Consider the following 24,066-nt stretch of genomic DNA (forward strand, 5'->3'; position numbering starts at 1 on the left):
TTACACAACAATTTTGTTACAACAAAATGCATAAACTGCAGAGTTACTTTTATATTTTTTATTAATATTGATTCTCGGATGCCATTGTTTTGAAAGAGAGCATGATTTACAGCTTGTCTAAGACGAGAGGACTTCAGTGTGACATGGCACACCTCACACACCTCTACATAAACACCCTCACTCACATACACGCACATACACACGTCGACAAACGGAGCAGCTGGCTTACAATTGCCCCTCCTCTCAAATGCCTTGCATGTTGTTCCTGAGTACCGAACAGAAAAATAACCAAACAAAACAGTGCATTCATGAGCGATCTTTTAAAAAGTGTGACAATAAAAACAAAACAAAATACAAAATCATCACTGGCTTTGGTGCTCGATAAAACATGATAAAACCATTTCTTGTCGCTCCCTTAGTGGTTTCAAACTATTGCCCGAATAAAATTAGAAACAAAATTCAGTAAATAATTAACTTATAAATATAAAACTTATAAACATAAAAACATACTGGTGTATTCACAAGTATTTTCAAACACGAAATTATGAGCACGAGGAAGGAAACTTTATGGAATGAAGCCTGGAATAAATGAACAAGAGCTCCATCTAGCGGACAGACATCTCACATGCATGGTATTAAAGGGATAGGTCACCCAAAAATTACAATTCTGTCATCATTTACCTGTATAAATGTCTTTGTTCTGATGAACACAAAGGAAGATATTTTGAGAAATGTTTCGGACCATTTACTTCCATAGTATTCTTTTATCCAACTATGGAAGTAAATTGAGTCCACAAACAGTTTGGTTACAAACATTTCTCAAAACATCTTCCTTTGTTTTTGTTTTATACAGGTTTGTAACAACATGAGAGTGAATAAATGATGACAGAATTTTCATTTTTGGATTACTATCCCTTTAAATAAAGACACAAACTTGCACACAGTTTTTTGGAGTAAAGCGAAGCAAAAACAAAAACCAAATAAAAATACCTCAATAAACATTGTTTGAATAAATTGAAAATAACAATAATGGTAATTCACAGCCCTCCCTTCTGTATTTCACATTGCTGATGTTATTACAATACGAAAATGTTTACATCATAAATTGAAAAGCACCAAAATGATGACAAAACGTGGTTTTGTGTGTGTGTATGCAAGTTGAAATTTAGCGAAAAATGCTCATTTTGTCAATATTTACTGACCCTCAAGTCAAACTTGTATACTGCAAAAGAAATAAGATGTTCAGTGCATAAAACTGGCTTTTTGCTCACACGAAAAGCTTGAATATGAAGTCATATAGGTATGTTAACATTCTTCAAAACTGTGTGATCTACTGAAATAACCAGCATATTGATTTAAAACAAGATGAGGGTGAATAAATTCATATTTGGATGAACCGTTCCTTTAACCGGGAGAAAAAAGAGAGAGGCCTCAGCAAGTTTACAAATGAAGATTCCTGCTGTCATAGGACACAGACATCATAACAAGAAATGCTTGTCGAGCTGCTTTATAATGAATCTAACAAATTCATTGAAAGTGATGTTAGATGCTGTTTCTCTCTCTCTCATCCCCAGAACAAAGATGAAAACAGACAAGCATAGGATAACAGAAAATAAAGCTCAACCAAAAGCACAACAATTCAATCGTTTACAAAAATGAATTTCCAAGTGATAACAAAAAGATAAGTCACAAAATAAAACCGAATTGATATTGATAAAGACGGCTGCGTCTGATTGGCTGACTAACCAATTACATCATTCCTGTGCCCTGGGTTTTTAAAGCAACACTAAAGAGTTTTTGTTCTTTGCTCCCCCTACAGGTTGGAAGCGGAATTGTCCATTACCACTGTCGTAAATAATTTAGCCTACTGCAGCAAATCTGGCTCTGATTGGATCGTAGGTCTGCCGTAAAGCAAGTTTTTGTATTTTTCAATTGAACTACAGGTTGGAAACTTCTTTAGTGCGTTTTTTTGCCGATAGAGGGCTGCAAAGCGAATGTGAAAGTGCCGTTCACCCTGTTTCAAGTAGATGAACGACTGAAATTTTTTTGGAAAATGTTATTTTAAGGTAAAAAACTCTTTAGTATTGCTTTAATATCTAATCTAATAATATAGCGGTGTAGGTGAATTTCACAGAAACTATCAAGACACGTCATATTTCACCACATATTTAAAAAGTAAAAATATTTTACTGACAGTTGCAAGTACAGATCAAAGTAGTATTTGTTGACATTAATTTAATTTAAATATTTTAATGTATAAAAACCCCATTATGTCCAGACAGGATGATTTTCATGACTCTATTAAAGTAATAAGTGAATGACTTTTTTGGTCAATAAATTACTGAGAATAAGTCTTACGTCGTTACAGTAAATATATCAATTTTCATGTATGTAAAATATAGTTTTTTCCCAAATTTAATAGGGCTGTGTATTGATTCAGATGTTCCAGATTGATTCGATTTCGATTCACAAGCTATTAAATCTATTTGATTTCGATTCAATTCCGATTCTCGGGCCGATTTTTATACTCGATTTTCGATTCAACTCAATGAATACAAATTATATAGAATATTATATTATATTAGAATATATTAGAATAAAGACTGAATGAATGAATGACAGGCTCGACTCTCGTTCCTTGGTAACATCGCGCAATAAAAAAAAGAGGGTGACATCTAGTGGAGAAGATTAGTAATTCGATTAACGTTAAAACTTACATTCAATGTTTGCAGAAATAAATATGGAAAAAAAATAGATTTGTGGCCTTTAAGAATCGATTTCGAATTATTCGAAAAATCGATTTTTTTACCCAGCCCTAGAATTTAATATCAGGGTGAAATATGACGTATTTGTGAGATTCACCCCCAGCACGTCAACCCAGTCGAATAATTTCCCTCATTCGTGATATATGGTGACAAAACAGTGACTGGAGAAATTCAAGTGCCGTCACACAAAAACATCTCACACGTGCACACACACACACGCTTAAATACTTGCTACGATACAAATAAATAAATCCGACTGTCAGTGGACGAGAGAAAGTTTGCAAGAAAGTATCGCGTACATATACAAATATGTAATAACGGACACTGGGCATGATGGGAAATAAGGGGAGGGTTAGTGTGGTGTAATGTTACAAGACGAGGGCACCTGACAGTAAGGCACAGTGCTCTGTTTGCGTCTACCATTCATGCTGCTAAAAGTAAAACTAGAATCGAGATGGTACGGATGATGAATGCCTTTCCCTTCGTTCTCTTGTGGCTGGCTTTTCACTTCTCCCACTTCAATGGGTGTCGCTTCACGAACGGAGAAGATGTACGCTCTTTAGCAGCACGGTTTCACACTACTTTTACGTTTTTTATCTCCATGCAAAGTTCACTTTAAACATCCCGCTAGTGCAGAAGATCCTTCGCGTCAAATGGAACAAAGCGAACCCATTAGTTCCAGCCTGCACAATGTTGCAGTATGGTTAGTACAAAGCTTTCATGCTGACAGCGCACACTAGAGGTCAGGAGGAGAAGTCGTATGGATGCAATAGCGTACCAGATGTCATTGATGTAGCCTGCAGATTCATGACTAAATAGATGATTCAACTTAAATATATTTGGTGCATGTTATAGAGTTAAATACATAGTCATGACGGCTAACAAGCACACGGCCGGCATTGGGTTCGCATTGCACATCAATCCACATGGTTTTGGTCAGGGTGCATTCACAATAGCAGTCGCTTATAAAATCGTTTGTCACTCAGTCCTGAATTATGTTGCAAGCATTGTGCGGCTGAGGTGAGGGAAAGCTTTACCGTTTGACAGCCGGTGTGTTGGTCCTTGTGCCTCTCTTTGCTGTATGTTGTATTGTATTGTATTTATCTGCTGAATTGCTTTATTTTTTTACTTTTTTTGCTTTTAAAATGGCTGTATGCCTCCTCAGTCCCTTATTGGTTGTAACAGGAGTGGGTTTGGGACAGGACGCTCTGGTGTATGTAGGAATCGAGTTGAATATGTGGGCAGAATGCGTTCCTGCGGCCCCTCACTGCGGTCGTTGAGGTAACGAGGGGCGGGGTGTGATATGAGGGGCGGGGTCGGTGAGGGAATGGGCGGTAGTCTCATACTTTCTGCTTTCCTGAGACGATGTTGCGATGGAGTTCTGCGGTCAGCTCCACGTACTGTCCTTTAGTGCAGTCCAGGAAGTAGAGTTTATCGGAGACGGCGCTGGGGTCGAATCCCTCGCGCCGCATGTCTGTCTTCTGGAATTTGAAAGTTCCTAAAGTGAAAAGGAAAATAAAAGTCAGACAGGAATGTAATAACACAATAATGGCGCTTTTCCATTGCATAGCACCCCACGGTTGGTTTGGGTCAGCTCACGTCACTTTGGCTTGGTTAGCTTTTTCATCGAGTTTAGTAACACTTCGGAGTGGGAGGGATTATAGGCGTGTCGTTATATTTGCGCTGCCTACTGCTATGACATCATACAAGTGAGAGCGTCGTTCTACATCCCCATACTTTTCTTAGTCGCCACAAAATTAAAATTCACCACCACAAATAGATGTTTGCACATCGCGTTTTCACTACCTGTCTCACATGACAGTTTCTGTACAAACACCCGTGGCGTCGGTCGACACACTCCGCTGAGCCTCATTTAAGTTGCATTTAAGCATATATGCGGACGTGCGCGTCGTGAATGTGCAACCACAAACTGCAAGTCTGGAAAAAAACTGTTGTGGTGTTCCTGATTCTCAAGGTGTGGATATTTTCATCGCTAAAATGGAGTTTGGGAACTTATAGCAGAGCACAAATGACAACATGTTTGCTCGAGACAGCGCAAGCTAGCATGAAGGTAAAGTTAATCTTTTACATTATAGCAATGATGCTGGTAGTGACGATTCTCTCAGACCAATCAGTGATCTACAGTGTTTTCGCATGATGTTTTGGTATCAGCTCGGGTCGCTTGGAACCCCAACCGAGGTGGTACTAAAAAAAAGTATTGGGTACTACGTACTGCACGCAGTGGAAAATCCTCCAAAAGTAAATTGACCCAAACCAAATCGTGGGGTACTATGCAATGGAAAAGCGCCATTACACACAAAGTGTGGGACCACTTGCACACCTAATGTCTTCTACTACCTAAAAGTCTGGGGTTTATTCAGAATCTTAAAAATATGCCACAGTTTACTCATCCTCATGATGTTTAACCCTTGTGTGTCATATAACTCAATGTACAAATCAGAAATTAAGCTCCGTTTTTGCACAGGCCTACTAAAGGGTTAATGGTGCCACATGGTGATCAACAGTAAAAATGACAAATTATACCTCTTTGCAAAAGGGAAACCACCAAAAATGAAGAATGCATGATTATATGGTGTCATGGCTTTGCAATCAAAAAATTTTGTTATAATGGAAGCCAACGGGGCAAAAATGGCCACAAACCATAAATGAGGAAGAAAAAAATAAAATCTGATGCTGCACAAAAGCTAAAAGTGCATCAAAGCCAATGTTTTTACTAATCTTTGGCATGCCCAAGACTGTGAAAAAGGTGAAAAAAATCCATTCCACAATCACTTTATAGTCATTTTGTGTTTTTTTACCTCATATCAGTGACATCACTTATGAACTTGGCAATTAAAGCATTAAAATCATGACATTTTTGTAAACATTTGGTAGTTTTGATCAGTACTGAGGTTGATTAACAGATTTATACAAAAATATTTAAAACAAATTCATCTGGTACATTTTTACAGGCGTTAAATAACACGAAAGGGTAGTGAATTGGACAATGCACAAGGGTTAAAACTCACAAAATCTTTTTTTTTGCAGAAAATTAAAGATGATATTTTGAGTAATGAGCTTTATCCATTAATCACAAGTCCTAAGTTTGTCTAAGTTTAATATAAAACACATGACCCACATGTCCTACACACAGTTTATCATACACACAGTATTGCTAATGTACATATTTTGTAGATATTCTATATAATAATAATAATAATAATAATAATAATACCATGCATTCTATACTGCAATGCATTTTATTATTTTCCTGCTTTACGTACACATTCACATCATTATTACTATAATTATTAAGTATTAATATTGACGGCACGTTCTACTACAATTTTTTTAAAATACTACTGAATGACCGAGGCTGAGATTTCACGGGCAGGTAGCTCACCTGTTTTGTTCACCTCTGGTAGGAAGCGCAAAAAGACGGGCCGAGCGTAGGGCGGCAGAGCTTTCTCCAACTCCCTGCTGAACTTCTGCAGGTCTGTGTTACGCTCTGGGTCTGCTATAGCCGCCATTCCTGCCTTTCCCTCAGCACCTGAGCAAAAACACCAGAATATCAACACATGGCACTCACACAGATGAGGTTTTTTATCAATTGCACTATATATATATATATATATATATATATATATATATATATATATATATATATATATATATATATATATATATATATATATATATATATATATATATATATATATATATATAGCTATATATACACCTATATACCTTAATTTGTATAAGCCAGTTTTTGGCTGCGTCCGAAATCTCTATAATGCTACCTTCGAAGACAGCATTCACAGGCATCCAAGCACGTCCAAAAACAATATTTGCAGTACTTCCTGTCTCCTAAGATACCTTCATCGTCTCGTCCCTCAATTCTATACTGTATGTGTGTGTGCGCATGTGATTGGTCGAGCGTAAGTGAGTTTGAAAAAAATTAAAATGGGAGCCGGAGCACAAATTTTAAGTAATAAGGTTATATTTTCAAGGGGCTGAACACGTGCAGATCTTTGCAGACAGCTCTGCAGATCTGTAACGCCTGTGAATTGCAGAGTCATGCATGCGCAGATGTAATGCGGGTCTGCTCATAAACATGCATATCCTGTAATACCAGAACTGCTGATGGTTTGGTTTTGAAGGGGAAACTTTGTCTTGCATCCAGCAGACTCAAATGGCCCGAGCTATATTCAGCACTTTGTTGTGTCGTTATAGATCCGGTGAAATAAGCAAAACCACAGGCAGGCCAAGAGAAGACTCTATTGTTTGCTAGCAACCGTTAGCAGCCGGCTCCGTTCACATAAATCATTCCCTACTCCAAACAATACGGCCATACGATCATTCATAAATATAACACTTCGGGCGTTTTTACACTGGGCTTGTTTGTTGCAGTCCGAGCTCGAATGCGAATGTTCCTGGAGTCCCCCGCAGTGTTGGTCTGGTTCACACTCGATTTTATCACACCCGATGCACTTGCGTTAATCTCACATCATCACCAACATGCACGTACACAATGCATATTTTTGGAACTAAATGAAGCATACTTACCAATGCTTTGCATAAATCAATAAACAAATGTAATACAAATCCTTACAGCTTTCTTTTAAATACTGATGTTTGATAATAGCAAAGATTGGATCTCTAACAAGACTGCAATGCAAACATGGCCGCCAAGTGTCCCGATTTCCCCTAAAGGTACTTTAATTTTGTTGTCTTGGCTGTAAAGCTGCCGGCTCAATAGCATTTAGTTACACTATACTGCTTTTGCTCGAAATGAGTAGCTCATTACACGAAAAACTGCACTATTTACACAGCGGACTCCAAGTTGCTGTCATGCTGCCCAAAATGAAACGTTAGCAGTGCTGTTGATGGTAGTTATTACTCCCAAACATGTTAGCACAACACAACATGCAGGTAGAGGGATTCATCACTACCTGGCACCTCCACGCCATACACCACCACATCCTTCATGTCCAGCAGGCGACTGAGCGTCCCCTCCAGCTCAGTGGTGGACACGTTCTCTCCTTTCCAGCGGAACGTATCTCCCGTACGGTCTCTGAAGTACATGTAGCCATAGTCGTCCATCACCAGGACGTCCCCTGAAAGAAAAACGAAAAAGAAATGCTTAGAGACACTTGGCTTGCGAGAAATCGTACAGTGCTTGATGAGCAACGAACAATACCTGAGAGGTAGGCCATATCTCCCTTTTTGAAGACGTCTTTGGCGACCTTCTTGTTAGTAGCAGATTCGTTGACGTAGCCGTCGAATCGCCTGAGGGGGTCGTTTTGAATGATTCTGCCGACCAACTGACCGGGTTCCCCTGAGGAATGGAATGAAATGAGGAGATATAAACAAGGTACAGGTCACGATTGGCTTAACCAAAGTCAGGAATGTCAGAATGCATTTCATAGGTGTCATTCATTTATTTAATTTATTGCTTAGGGTTGGAGCCTGAGTCTATACAAGCTATTGTATAGTTGAGTGCGACTGTACCTGGTCCACACGGTATACAGACACCGTCAGGTCCTCTGATAAGCTCCATTGTCTCCTCATCTACTTTGACCAATCGGATGGGATAGAAGAACGGCAATATACGGCTGTTGAATCCACAAGCGCCCATCTGCAGGCAAAACAAAAATTTCCTTTACAATCATTATATCAATCTGCTGACATCACACCTCTCACTCCTGATTCAAAACTAAATTACTGCACCAAGCGAAATAAAAGCGATCTCAGCTGGGTGCATTTTCCATTCGCTCATAACCAGCTGGTTATCTCGTGGATAGTCTCGTAAGATTAGGATACGCATTGAGGTTTACAAGCGTTTTGCAGATAAGAGCTCTCTATATAGACATGTGTGGAGCGCATTTGTATTCATCTTATTGTCGAAGTTGCCCAGGCTGCAGTTGCATTCGGTGGCTCCGTAAAACTCTGCGATTTGCGGTACGTTGAAGCGGCTGGTGAATTCCCCCCAGATGGATTGGCGGAGGCCGTTGCCGAGAGCCATGCGGACCTTGTGCTGGCGCTCCGCATCCTTCTTCGGCTGGTTTAGCAGATAGCGGCATATCTCCCCGATGTATTGCACGATCTAAAACATGCGACCAGAAATTGTGTTTAACATTGTGTCCATGGAAGGTACTGTAAAAATGTTTAAAATACTTTACAACAAACAAAACAAGCGGTAGCTGGGAATGCTAACAGACTGTAGGCTAGCAGCGAATGGTCGAGAAGTTGAATAAAACTGCATCAAATTGTTTTTAGCTTAGAATAGTATTATTAATAGTTTCATTTGATGTATAAACCAAAAATATACATGAGATAAAAAATAAAGATTTTCAGCTTCGACTTGCTGGAGCTCCAACTTAAAACATGGGGCAGGTGGGCAAAGTTTTCAAAGGGCTTAAAGGGATACTCTGACGTATAATGAAAATGATCCCATGATTTACTCATATTTAAATATTTTTCTTACAAAGTTGCATCAATTACCCTTAGAAGACCTTTATTAACCGCCTGGAGCCATATGGATTACGTCTGTGAAAGATGGATGCACTTTTTTGGGGCTTCAAAGTCAGAAGTTTACTACCTTTATTTTGCTTGGAAGAGCAAAGAATATTTTTGTTGTCTGAAAAAAGACGGTCATATGTATCTCGGATGGCTTAAGAGTCAGTAAATCATAGGGTAATTTTCATTTGTTGCTGGAGTATCGCTTTAAAGAGGACATATCATGAAAATCTGACTTTTTCCATGTTTAAGTGCTATAATTGGGTCCCCAGTGCTTCTATCAATCTAGAAAATGTGAAAATGATCAACCCAGTAACTTAGTTTTGTTAAACCATTCTCTACAAGCATGTGAAAAAATAGGTCATTGAAATTTGGCTCCCCTTGTGATGTCAGAAGCGGATAATACCGCCCCTTAATCTGCACTATCCAACCACAGCACTGCTATTTAGTGAAGAGATCAGCTTATTTGCATTTAAAAACCACACCCAAAAACAACACATTTTTGCTCACACCTACAAAGTGGCAATTTTAACATGCTAATACCAAATACCAAATGATCTATATGGTATTTTGAGCTAGAACTTCACATACGTACTCTGGGGACAGCAAAGATTTATTTTAAATCTTAAAAAAGTCTTGTGAAATGTCCTCTTTAACATAGTGAAGCTCCGAAAAGCAAATACATCATTAACGCAACCAAAATGTCTCCATAGGGTTCACAAATATACGTTTGTGAGAGAAAACAATATTTTAACTTTGTGTAGTGTTTGATAAGTGTCTGGTGAGGAAACACACATGACAACTAAGATAAGGCATGTGTAAAAGTGAGACACCCAAGAACCAATGAGAATTGATGTTATTACTGTGCCAACATATTTGCATTTATCGCAGTTATCTGTATATTGCTATGGTTGTGCGATGCTAAATAAGCTCAAAATAATGTCTTCTCTCACAAATTGTTTTGCTTCACAATGACCAAGTGGATTCATTTGGATTACTTTAATGATGATGTTTGTGTATCATCCCATTTACATCTGGGATAGCTTTAGGGTGAGCAATTATGAGCACATTTTTTTATTTAAAGGGACACCATGAAACTTTTTGGCCACTAGGGGGTGCTTTTTCACGCCTAGCGCCCCTAGAGGCCACAAGCGCCGCAGCACTGTCGCAAAGGAAAGGAACTGGCCAACCTTAAAACTAAACTAAAAACTAAACATTTAAAACGCTAAACGATCAACATTTTGAGACAACAGGGAGAAAAGCAGTCATGTTACAACTTTCTGATGAAGAACTCGTCGTGGCAGAAGCCATTTCTCAATCTGAAGGTTGCAGCCTCCGGATGTCGTATTTCTAAGCTGCATACGTCATCAAGACTCTCTTATTTCACAATATTAACAATTACAAAGTTGACTATTATACTTAGTTAATCGTAAATTGTTGCAGTATGCTTATGACTTGCGAAAGTAATGCTCAGTTTACCTTAATAAACCAGGCTTGATGACGTATGCAGCCTGCATATTTGACCTCCGGAGGCTGCAGCCTTCCAATTGTGAAACGACCAGAAATATTTCCTTGCCTTTTTCGAAAGAAATATTGTTGCATCGTCTCTCTCTCTCCCTCGCCACCAGGATTTTCCGCAATGGCACTCGTTTTTCCTCTCTTTTGTGTGAAAATTGTCGCTCCAAATCCAAGTAAACCGTGTTTAGGTCTGCCGCTTTGTAATACGTCACGCGAGTGACAGCGGAACGCAGCAAATGAGGAAGAGAGAAGAGAGAAACGCTCGGATCTGATTGGTGAATGAATAGGGTTTGGTTTTACACTGTGAGCAAGTTTGACTGTTGTAGCATCCTGGATTGTAATGTAAATACCATAGACACAGTAAAAGAAAGGTAAATACGTGGACACAGCATCTGAATACAGCGAACTATAAGCAAGATAATCGCCGTCATTTATAAAGAACATCGCATTTATGTATGAATCAAGAGTTTATATAAAAAAATTGCCTTAAAGGGGAATCGAACCCGGGTCGCCCGTGTTATAGGTCCGTGACACTAAAACTGTGCCACGGAGTCACATACGGTAAGCTGCTCTCTACACTCCTTAAGTAGCCTCCAGCAAAATTCACTTAAAAACAAATTGTGTGGAGGAAGTGACGTATGCCGTAAAGCAGTCGAATTTTGTAGTTTTTTTTGGTGCTCTGGTTACTACCAGAAACCCTAAGTTTTAAAATACGAGTAAAAGTGATACAGACCCCGTCATGCTATGGTAGACATGTCATTCAACCTATTTAAAGTCGATGTACTACCACAAGGGTCTTGAAAATTTATTATGAAGGTTGAAAAATTACATGGTGTCACTTTAAATTAATTTAGTGGATCCTATATTTAGAATCTTGCTAATTCCTATTTTTTGTATGCACTTATTTGTTTACAGTGGCTATTAGGTCAAAATGATAGTTACTTACTGTGCAGTCGTATTTGATACAGTCATCCCAGAATTTTGACGCACTGAACTTCTTCCTAATCACCACAGTCATTCCATGAATCAGACACTGTCCGACTCCCACAATATTACCTGCAATCAATAAAATAAGATTTAAGGACAACTACTCGACAGATCTTGGTAAAGGCCTCACAAAAGCAAACTATTTACAACGTTTTAAAGTAACGAAAATCCATATGTGAGTGAGCAATCGATGGACAGGATGCATGTATAGACTTCAATTTTGACTTTAAAAGCAGAAATTTCAAACTAGATTCAACTATCAACTATTTTGCATAGTTGTTAAAGATTTACATCTGCTTTGCAGATACATCGATGTGGCCAAGTCTAAATGAATTGTCCCATAGGCGGAGTTTGCGTTTGTGTTGGGGGCACCTACTGGCAAACAGGGGTACTGCATGCTTTGAGCTTAAAGAGCACCTATTTTCTGATTCACGTTTTTACATTTCCTTTGGTATGTAAGTGTGTATTATTACGGATTGTAGGCAACTGTTTACTTCCTGGGATTGGTGATGTAGAGAAGAACAACATTATCATAATTCCTCCCGCGTCAGACTCACAGCCTGTAAGTTAACTCCTGTTAGGGTTGCATTGTGACCGAATCTTTCAAACATGGTAAGGAGCGTCACATTTCCGTCTGACGTCAGAGGTATTCAGGCCAATCGCAACGTACAAGATTAGCTGGCCAAATAGAGATACAGAGCTTTTCAAATCCGTGCGTTTCAGTGAAATCTAGAGTTACAAAAATGTACGGTATGTGAAAAATATAAACCATAAACCACGCAAACACATTGTATTATACAAAAAACACAAAATTACTTTGTTTTTTATCAATGAAATAGGTGCACTTTAACAAGAGAGTGTGGTTTTATGATTTTTAAATTAGCCTAAATCCTAACTGGCTCTGGCCTGGGGGGGCAGTGCCCCCCTGCCCCCAAACACCACCTATGGAGTGTCCATACTCAAACCTAATCCTCACTTTGTTAACCCAAGCCGCTGTTAGCAGCACTGGACAAAATAATCTCACGCATGTATTTTCTAAAATAAGTCTGCATAGTAAAACACAGGAAGTGGCCTGCACTCGATTTGGTTGACAGGAAATGCAGATGTCTCGTAGATGCATAGTGATGTACCTGCTGAATGGTAAAGTGGTAAGCAGTCATACAGCACATCCTCAGACTTCATTCTGAAACCATAGTACACCAGGGCAGCCATGCGGTAATACCTGAGGGACGAATGTAGGAGATACAGGGTAAATCCAGGGAGACAGATTTTAAAAAATAAGATGTAGGGAACGGGTACAGTAGGGAAGACAGAATTGAAAATCATCATATGCTTACCGGCTATGTACTACGATAGCGGCTTTTGGCATTCCAGTGGTTCCCGATGTGTAAATATAAAAAAGGCGATCTAGAAATATAATGGGAAAACAATAACACATAAAATTATGTAATAATAACAACATCAATAACTCTGATTCAAGTACATTTAGAATTTAAAATACATTTTATTTTAGTTTGCTGCAATGCATTATGGGATTTTCTTTACTGCAAAGGAAATGCCTTTCTTAGAAAGCACTACCTATAAAAATTTTTTTGCATCAACACATTTTTGGGTCAAATATAAACAAACTCAGCTTTTGGGATGAAACAATCTAGTATTCGAGTTGAAATTAACCCAACTGTTAGGTTTGTCCAAATTTGACCCAGCTATGGAGTGTATTTTTTAGAGTGTATAATAAGCACATTGCATTAATGCATCATTATATTCCAAAATCTTGCCATGCATATTTTGACATGAAAAAAAAAAGGTTTGCATGCTTATGATATTTGGTTGCCCAACCTATGAAGCTCCGATCTGGTTGTTCAGGCTGGTTTGTAGGGGCCGCCTCCAGGAGTGGCTCCAGACACTCCGTCCCCTCAGGAACCCGTTTGGGATCCCATTCTCCAGAGCAGAACAGATTCACTGTTTTTCCCATAGAGCTGTGCACCTCACACATCGCTGAGATGTTAAAAAAAGTGAGAGCGTCAAAGAGATGCTGCATGCTCATATATTGTAAACATACATACATAAAACCAACAAAGTGAGTCCTGGAGGATACGCAGATCAAGACAAACAACCTGCGGCGCAATGTCGATAGCAAACAAAGCTGACTCGACACTGCATGCTTTATGAGTCAGTTTCCAATTACTTAAGACACAACTAGTAAATCATTGTCAAGACGTAATCCCTCGTTGTGACCTCTGCTACGAATTCCCTTTCTCCTACTAAGCCACACGCCTTCAACCTTCATCTCAGATGCAACGCTGTTCTTTCACCACAAGTTGTGCTTGGTGATCTTTGACCATCATAAATCTGTGCTTTATGCTACTACACATTCTCTGTTCCTCACAATACGCATACTGTCACATTCATTAACGTACCACTTCCTGGTTTCTAGTGCTTTGATTAAAATCACTTCTACAAGGCACTTCTGTATCCAAAACTGTATTAAGTCACCAAATAAAAAAAATAAAACCTCTGTTATTGTGAATGTTCAAATAAAAGTTTGTCTTGAGTCCCAAATATAAACACTTTTTTTGTTAAATAACATTCAATTTCCGATAAAGCAAGTACTGTTTCTAATTAAAGCTGCAGTTCACAACCTTTTGGGTTAAAAATAAATAAAAATCAGTACATAAACAATCAGCAACGACTCTCTCCTCTTTACCATTATACATTATTATACAACCTTATTCACAGCTGAAAGCTTTTAACAATAATGTTTTATAATCTGAGGTGTTGGGTCAGATGTATGGTCAATTTTTTTCACGTATGCGAGGGTCCGCTTACGGTACATTCACACAAGGGCGTAAGCGTTAACGCTTCTCATTTACTTTTAATGGGTAACGTAATGTGTAAAAAAAAGTAAACATTTAATTTAGCGTCTTGGAATCTGTAAACAGAATGAAAGCGCTGCATTTGAAAACTGCGCATGTGCGCTGGAATGCTAGCTGTAGGACCCTGGGGAATTTCTGGGAGGAGTGACGTAAGAGGGAACTTGCGTATGAATTAAATAAATATCTTGAAAATAAACAACAGATAACTAAATCATGATAACAAAATCAGTCTTCCGATGCAATATATGTTATTTATAGCAATAATTTGACATTAAATCGATTTGCACAGATTAATTCACCTCCCACGTGACATCATCAACTATGTTGTTAAACCAACATGGTTCAAACGACGAATGTGCGACAAGTTACTATGCTTTCGGGAAACAGTCGTGACAAGGTAGTTTGTTTCTACAATGATGCATTGTACTATGGCTGTTCAGCAACGAGTTACGTCGTTGTTTGGGAAACGCACCCTGATCGCCTCATGTAAATAACATAGTGTGAGCCAGCCAATTACGTTTATGCAAGACAGGAGTATGTGATTGACTGTTGGCCATGCTTCAGACAAGCCTTCCGTCAAGCTTTAACGCTTACGCCCCGTGTGAATGTACAGTTACAGTGCATGTAACGCAATTTTCGTCATCAGAAGAGGGCACTGTATGCGCAATGCCGGATTTGATAGAAACCGTGCATACATTGTACACGTAGGTTGCGCATGCACTAGTCAAAGTAACTATACTTTGTAAGGCTGTGTGTTCGATTGTGTGCGTACATTCACGAACTATCCTCGGAGCTTTAAAGAGACACTCCACTTGAAAAAAGGTTTATTTTCCATCTCCCCTCCCCTAGAGTTAAACATTTGATTTTTACTGTTTTGGAATCCATTCAGCTGACCTCCAGGTTTGGCGGTCCCACTTTTAGCATAGCTTAGCATAATCCATTGAATCTGATTAGACCATTAGCATCGCACTAAAATTTTCCTATTTAAAACTTGACTATTCTGTAGTTACATTGTGTACTAAGACCGTCAAAAATTAAAAGTTGCGATTTTCTAGCCTGTATGGCTAGGAACTGTACTCTCATTCTGGCGTAATAATCAAGGACTTTGCTGCTGTAACATGGCTGCAGCAGGCGCAATGATATTACGCAGTGCCCGAAAATGGTCTAATCAGATTCAATGGATTATGGTAGGCTATGCTAAAAGAGGTACCGCCAGACCCGAAGATCGGCTGAATGGATTCCAAAACGATAAAAATCAACTCTTTTAACTCTAGGGAGCTGGAAAATTAGCAAAAAAGTGGAGCGTCCCTTTAAAGTAACCTACCATTTTACATATTAAACCAAAATAACTTCAGAAGGTCAAATACGCTCTCCTAAAACTCTCCTCATTTGCAGGTTTGAGAAGTTTAATTCATATTTTTTCCAGGCTTTATGCGAGTAGCTTGTGTTTTAGCAAACCACTTTACAGAGCTGTAAATGGAAGCATAACAGCTAAATGATTTACATTATGAGTAGCTTGTAGCTTGGAAAGCAGTTTTACTTTAATAGCAATTTCAAAGTAACTCCACCAACACTGATAAAGGCTACAAAGAAATGTCCTACCATCTGTAAGTTCACTGCCGAACACCACGGCTTTTGCGTTGGAGATGTTGACGCAGTGAACCAGAGCCTCCAGTCTCAGATTGAAGTTGATGAGCGCCGCCTCCACTCCGATCTTTGCCATGCCCAGCCATAGCCCCACGTACTGGGAGCGGTTCTCCATGAACAGAGCTATCACATCGCCCTCTTTGAAGCCCCTCTGAAGGAGAAAGTTAGCCACGCGGTTGGAGTAGTCATCGAGCTGCTTGAAGCTCCATTTTTCGCCAGTTCCTTCGAAGATCAGAGCCGTCTTGTCGCCGTATTTCTTGACGGACTTGGCGAAAAGTTTAGGGAGGGTGTTTCGCTCGCGGAGATTCCTTGTGACGTTCAGTCTTACCCTTAGCAAAACTGTGGCTGCGCTGTAATTACACAAATAAATTAATTGAATGTCTGAGTGAATTATTAAACAAATCAGGACAAAGGTAAGTGAATAAAATAATATTATTTTACAACAGCCAAAAATCACAAAATTAATTAAAGTTGAACTTATCGCACTTTCAGGGACTGATCATAAATTTACATTTATGGATTTTGCAGATGCTTTTATCAGGGTTCCCACACCTTAGTTAACTTCGAATTCAAGGACCTTTCAAGGACTTTCCAGGTCCAATACCCTCAAAATCAAGGACTAAATGTGGGGACACATTTCAAGCAAGAGCAAAGTTACATCGTGTTACCTTTTAAGATACATTGTTACAGTTCCTTTCGAGGGAACTCACGCTGCGTCACTGCGGTGACACTTTGGGGACCCCTCCAGGTGTAAGTGCGTCTGAATGTGTATATCAAATTCAACCAATGGTGAGGCTTAACGACAAACACAGGGTGAGCCAGGAAGTATATCGCTATCTGAAATATTGCCAAAGACGACGTTACAGGGACGCAGGAAGTATGGCAAGGGAGACGCAGCGTCTCGTTCCCTTTTCAGGGAACAACAGTTAGATACGTAACCCGAGACGTGTGTCAAACACAACTATGCAAAAAAGCATTTTGGTATGAATTAACATTCGCATACAGAAGATATAAGCATTTAAAGGAAACAGTTTAGCATGTGTGCTTAAAAAGTCTAAAATTTTTATGATATCATCCTACACTACACAGGGATTAATACGAATTTTTTTCCAGAAAACTTTTTGCATAAAATAGATTCAAGCACTCTCAATGACCTGTATCTATGCATGTATATTTTCAAAAACTTTTCAGGGCCTTGAATTTTCCTCAAGATTTACAAACTTTCAAGGATTTCAAGAACCCGTGGGAACCCTGAATAACCAAAGTCGCCTTGTTTTATTTTAACTTTTTAGTCATTGACCTTAGCCACTGTATGCTTTTTTATTGTATAAAGCAGCATAACATTTGTGTTCCTTCAAGTCATACAAATTTGATGGTCACTAAATGACGAATAATCAAGCGTTTTAAAACAGGGATTCTTGCCTCATCAACTTCTTGTTTTAGTGACAGAATAACACATCTGTAAGTGACAGGAAGTAGATGCTTGACCATCCTATTGCTAAATGCAGCGATCCCTGACCCACAGGAGACTTCTAACTTCCATTAACAGGCACACTAAAAGCCTCGGTCCTTCAGTGTAGGTACTTAAGGAATAATCTTTGCTGTTCAAATGATACAGCCACACCTCCAGGACCAGAAGTCGAAACTGAATTGTGTAACCCCAGTATGAAAACCACAAAATGATGAAAAAACAATTGCTTTTGCCTTGTTTAAAATGCAAACTATGAACAAGAGAGTTCAGTTTGAAGAGAAACTGGTTGAACTCTTAAGTCATCGCTGCTTTAAATTACTCAATGAAGATTTCAAAAGCCGATCATTGAAGAAAAACAAGTCGAACCTGCCGGGAAGCCACCCAGAAACCCACCTCCACCACTAGCTCTCTTTAACAAACATGTAGCCCGTAATACAGGAATGTGGGGTTGTATTTGTTGAGAAACCTGTAGGACTTACTGCTTTGCCTCATTGATGTACAGTATAGGACAATAATCACAAATGCTGAGACTATTCTAAGCCGATTCTTTAACATATTAACAGAGTTTATCTTTATATACACAACTGTTATTTCAATATATTGATAACACATTATAAACTTACTGCAAGTCACGATAAATTGTCTTTGCGAACACATCAAGGGTCTTCCATCCTCCTGATCCCGTGTAGAAAATGAAAATGGATGGCAGAACCTGGAACCAGGACAGACCCGCGAACACCCTGAGAACGAGGAGCAGGGCCGTGGAGCACGCTAACCGCAACATCCTAACAAACAGAAAGATGAAACATGAGTCAGGACAACTGTACTGTATCAGGATTATTTCAACCTTAAGATTGTGACATGGATATTTCAGCACACTTTTATGACGTTGTAAATCTGAATCGAAAGCTCTTGCTTTGTGATAAGAGCCAATATAAACCTGATTACTTTCAAGAATTGATACACAACGCTCTTTACCTTGCAATAAGACAGATTAAAAGATTAAAACTAGTCAATTAACTAATATCAACCGTAGATAAAAACTGACATTTGACCGTAAAGTGAAAAGTCTAGAGTACCAATCTGATCCGTGCTAAAAGTCATTCAGTCCCTTTAAATTATATTGGAAATATATTATTGCATTGTAGAAGTCTTGTTTGTATTAAAATATTTACTGGTGCTTATTACTTTAATTATATTGTGTGAAAGATGATATCTATTCTATTCAATTTACTAAAATGTACAGTAAATGAGATTTTTATACGATACGGTTATAAGTTGGCAAGCAAGTTTCCCCAAAATTGCACAGCAGAACAAATACTTGAAACTAACCAGGGGTGCGTTTCTCGAACAATGACGTAACTCGTTGCTGAACCACCATAGTACGATGCATAGTTGGAGAAACTAACTACCTACTCAAGACTATTGCCCGAAAACATAGTAACTTTGTTGCACATACGTCGTTTGACATCATAGTCGATGATGTCACGTTGGAGGTGGAGTACTAATTAATCTGTTTAAATCGATTTAATGTCAGATTATTGCTGTGAATAAAGTACATTGCACCGGAAGAGTGATTTTGATACCGTGATTTAGTTCTTTGTTGTTTAATTTCAAGATATTTAATTCATGTGCAACTTCAATCTTACGTCACTTCTCCCAGGGATTCCCCATGGTCTTAAAGCTCATATATCTGCGCAAATGCACAGTTTTCAAATACAGCGCTTTAATTCTGTTTATTTTGATATATTTAGAATGATGGATATAGAATGCACTATGTGTTTTTTGCTTATTTTGTTGATGCAGCTTGCGAATGTTCGTTTGTATGGTTTGTAACTTTGTCAATACGACGAAACTTACGACAGTAGTTGGCTAACGATGCTTTTGGGAAACGCACCCCAGATTTAATGTGCAATATTAACTAGTTTATGGGTTTTTTAAGTTATATTTTTGGCCTTTATTTAACAGTGAGTTTTTTAGCAGAGGACAGGAAAGTACAGGGATGAGAGAGGGGTATGGGATCGGCAAATGACCACGAGCCGGGATTCGAACTCGGGGCACCAAAAGTGTGAAAGCACCACATGTCGGAGTGCTGGCCACTACACCATCGGCACCGACTAGTTTATGGTCTTTATATGAATTAATTAGGGCTGTGTAATAGTAAAAAATGCGATAGTCGATAGCATGGTATTGGTAAATAATGCGATATTCGATTTCTTTTTTTAAAATCTATTTACATTTTATTAAAATATATAATGTATATAATTTGAAAAGTGAACAGACATGTAAACAAACATGTTTAACTGTTACATAAAACAAATCAGACAATGTAAATAAACAAACAAACAAACAAACAAAAATAAATAAATATGCAAATATGCAAAATTGCACACACACGAATATCCCAACTAACATGCCAGATATATTATCCACATTGACCTAAAACTTTGACCATACGTTACTTTTTGAAATATTAAAATTAAATTGTTCATAACCATTGCGATATGCACATTTGCGATATTCCTATGGGTTTTTTTCCACTATATCGCGCAGCCCTGGTATTATGCATGGGCCAACTTATTCTTACTCTTTTAAGTATAAAAGCAATGTACCTTTAAAAAAAGCCTTATGTTTTTACTTGCGAAGGTCATTGTTAAATCTGTCAATTATATAAAGTAGAGATAAAAATAGCTTTTGAAGTTAATGTTTTTTTCTCTCTGATTTGCATATGAGATATAGATAAAGATCACGCAATTGGAATAAAGGACCTAATAGGCAAATAAGATTTTATAGTTGCATTACAAAAAATGCTCTTTCTACGTTGAAATTCTTTAAAGTCTTGGAAGTTTCGTTGCTTTCTTCATTAAGTAACCAGGGTGGGTTGAATTTCAATGCCGAAAGACAACAGAGCTACCTGATCTGCACGATTCTTTACACAGCTCATTTGAATGCAGTATACAGGCTAACACCTGCTGAACTGCAATATCACATGCTTTCTATAAGCATATATCTAGGGAAACCAAAGGGTGGTTGTTAAGGGCTATACATCTATTTAAGGGCTGTATCTCTCAGCAGCTATAAAGTCAAAAGTCCAATTACACAACTGCTTTTTTATATTTTTGTAATAGCTCGTGTGTAAACAATTATGCAATAAAACAACACTGTGTTTCATTCAGGTGAGGGCCAACTGTAGTTTAGCCACAAATATACATTTTAGTTGAATGGTTAAAGTGTGTTTCCAGTATAAATATGTTGGTCATAAAATGCCTGTACCTGTATCATAATACCATTTCTGATAGCTCACGCAATAGTTGTTTAAAATGTTTCTATTTAAATATAATTTTACTCTATATATTTTGCTGACAAGCATAAACTATGGTATTTGATAGCATACTGCCATTGTGACTACTTGCCCCATTTTGTGCACCATCCTGTAGTAAAGAAAGCGTGTATATCCACATCAAAAATATTCACCAGGTTTGCACGTGTCAACTAGTTCTCCCAGAACTGGATATACATTGATAAAAACTACAGGTACAACGCCATTTCACACACTCTCATCAGTGACCGACAGCAATGATGGTCACGCGATAGTCTCCATCATCGTACGTTTTATCCGCATCACAGGGAATCTCGCAATGTCTGACTCTTCATCCTAAAGGGATGCTCGAGGAAAATCCAACCGCCCTACATATTCATATCACATCTGTTAAACCTGTCAGTCGTGTGTCGTGTGCAAGACAAAACGATGATGTCCTTTAGTGGGTGCGGATTCATATTAATGCAATGCAGAAGAGTCATCAGACATCACTGCATCGCCTGATTCGCTCCGGCCCGGAAATCCGAGCGAGCACATTGGCCGTACATTACCGCAGTACTGAGCTTCACTCTACGGTTACAAACACAAGATACATTGTATCACGATTTCACTCGGTCGTACGATACTGCATCGTGTATTTATACAGCGAGTCTTATATACGACGCGATGTATAAATTGAAGCCGTTCAAGGATGATTTACATTGAATAGTCATGTGCGGATGTCAGGCATCCCATTTCCATGTAACTGAATTATTATAGTCTATCACACTGTAACATCTATCACTATACGATATACTCAATCTAACCGGGCCATTTTTTATGTTCACATTATTGTACGAACCCAAATACATCTTTATCTGGCAGCTGACATCCAATAATGACGAGTAATGATACAGGAGATTCCGGAAATGGACATCAGATAAAACATTTATAGATACAGGTGTCTGCGGTGCCTGAAATACCTCAATTACTGTCCCCGTGGTCCACGATAACGCTTGGTGTGTCAGAAGAGGAGCCTGCTCCGTTCAATCCCACCTTGATCGGCTTAAGCGAAACCTCCACCGCGTTTACCTGCGCTGATACACACGCGCGCGGCGGTGTGAGGAGGACCGCGCGTCTGCCTTTGGCCTTATAAGCGGGGCTCGTTTGCTAGACTTTGCTCTCGTTTAATTCATTATTTCACTCGGTTTTGTTATCGCATCATTGTAACGACCGATCGTGGCCCCGGTAATTCCAATGACCTTATAATTTTCTTACTTGAGCCTGCCCACTCTCTCTACGCCGGTGCTGTGCGTGTGCTGATTGACCGCTCTCCGGACCAATTGGGTTCTCTCAGGGCGACGTCGGGAGGGCGGGACTTCGAGTCCTGTCAAGGAAATGTGGCGCAGGCAGCGAATCATCGCGGCAGTTTCCACCCGGTAGTTACAAAGCGACTGCAGGACCATGAGGCATGATGGAGGAGAGGGAGGAGGTATCTTCTGGCTATTGTAGTGGAAAACATCTGTTTGTGTCAATTAAAGCCCCAAAAGTCTGAATCCCCATTTCGTTTTATAAATAGGCTATTTACTTTCTTACTGAATATTTTGAATGATAAAACCATGCGTTTCAATGACAAACGTGTCGGTATCAACAAGCCTGCATATTTCAAGTCTCTTCCTTATTACTCTCATTTATTTTAAGTATCAATCAGAAGTATACTGTATACAAGACCATGAGGGTGAATTGGTTGCAACTGCCAGTTTAAAACATGTGTCAGTAAGTTACTGTTTTGCCTAACAAATAGATTTCAACGGAACTATTATTGCTCCGTTTATGCTGAGCACGGTGTTTTCTTGGTTTCATTCATGTCCAACATTAGTCATTCAAAGTCAAATGTCTCAAATGGACAAAAACACACGTGTCTTAACTAATATCAACCTATACTACACCATGTATTTTAAAGGGCACCTATTATGAAAAATCCACTTTTACAAGGTGTTTGGACATAATGTGTGTTGGCAGTGTCACCCTACGATGGAAAAAAACCCGCTCCTTGTTTTTTATCCCCATTGAACCAAAGCAGTCTCATTAGACATGCCGTTTTGATTCTCTAATCAATGTGAGGTCACATTGATAAAGCCCCGCCCACTTACAGTCCTGCGTTACCATAGTTTCCAACCTCTAGATACTAAGTCTCAGACTGTATTAATCAGATCTATTTTAACTAAAAGTGCTCAATGTCTGTTGTAAGTGGGAGGAGCTGTAGCTCATTTGCATATAAAGGTCCCCTTAAATAGGGGCATTTTGGACATACTATAATAAATGATCTGTGGGGTATTTTAGGTTAAAATTTCACAGACACATTATGGGCACACCTAACCTGAGACTTATATTTCATCTTGTAAAAAGGCCATAATAGGTACCATTTAAAGCATTATTTGGTTGTTGTTTCAAACCCGTATAACTTGCTTTCTTCTGTACTGGGGCAAACAAGTTAGTCTGCTGAATGACCCTGCACAGGGGACGATGAAGCTCTGTGGGAACCATACAATCTGTGCATTGTTTTTTCCAGGTTTAAAATGACATAAAGGTGAGAAGAAGCATGATTAAATTGAGATTTTTGGGTGCCCTATGCCTAATTTACCAAATTTGAACCTTCTGAAATCATCTTCATACACATTCTCTCTCTCTCCTTGTCAAGACCACCCGTAGATATGTATTATAAAGGCTAGATGTCTCACCTGCCCTGCTGGCCAATTGAATGGAACGTCCGCATTTGGCGGCCATCTTACTACAGGGTAAGATGGCCACCAGGTGATGAGGCTAGAGACTCTGCCGTAACACATCTAGCATTTATTATACATATCTATGAAGACCACCTCCTTGTTGAGTCATCAGAAAGTAAGGAAAGGCAGGAGGTGCGATAAAACCCATTCCTTTTTCACAATATTGACACACAGGCCTTTTCAATATCTCAGTAGATGG

At 38.9% G+C, this 24,066-nt stretch overlaps 1 protein-coding gene across 1 annotated transcript; it reads right to left on the bottom strand.

Annotated features, from left to right (window-relative positions):
- Nucleotides 1–43: 43 nt before the first annotated feature.
- Nucleotides 44–22,402, bottom strand: slc27a4 (solute carrier family 27 member 4). The gene is made up of 13 exons (XM_073874076.1): nt 22,065–22,402; nt 18,407–18,568; nt 16,268–16,662; nt 13,629–13,787; nt 13,127–13,196; nt 12,920–13,011; nt 11,749–11,858; nt 8,659–8,871; nt 8,277–8,400; nt 7,966–8,103; nt 7,718–7,882; nt 6,169–6,315; nt 44–4,263 (listed from the first exon to the last, which is right to left on the bottom strand). The coding sequence occupies exons 2-13, from the start codon at nt 18,565–18,567 to the stop codon at nt 4,106–4,108; spliced, it is 1,932 nt and encodes a 643-aa protein (XP_073730177.1). The 5' UTR covers nt 18,568; nt 22,065–22,402; the 3' UTR covers nt 44–4,105.
- Between the last annotated feature and the right edge of the window lie 1,664 nt (nt 22,403–24,066).

The sequence above is a fragment of the Misgurnus anguillicaudatus genome, chromosome 12 (genome assembly GCF_027580225.2).
Source record: "Misgurnus anguillicaudatus chromosome 12, ASM2758022v2, whole genome shotgun sequence".
Lineage (NCBI taxonomy): Eukaryota > Metazoa > Chordata > Actinopteri > Cypriniformes > Cobitidae > Misgurnus > Misgurnus anguillicaudatus.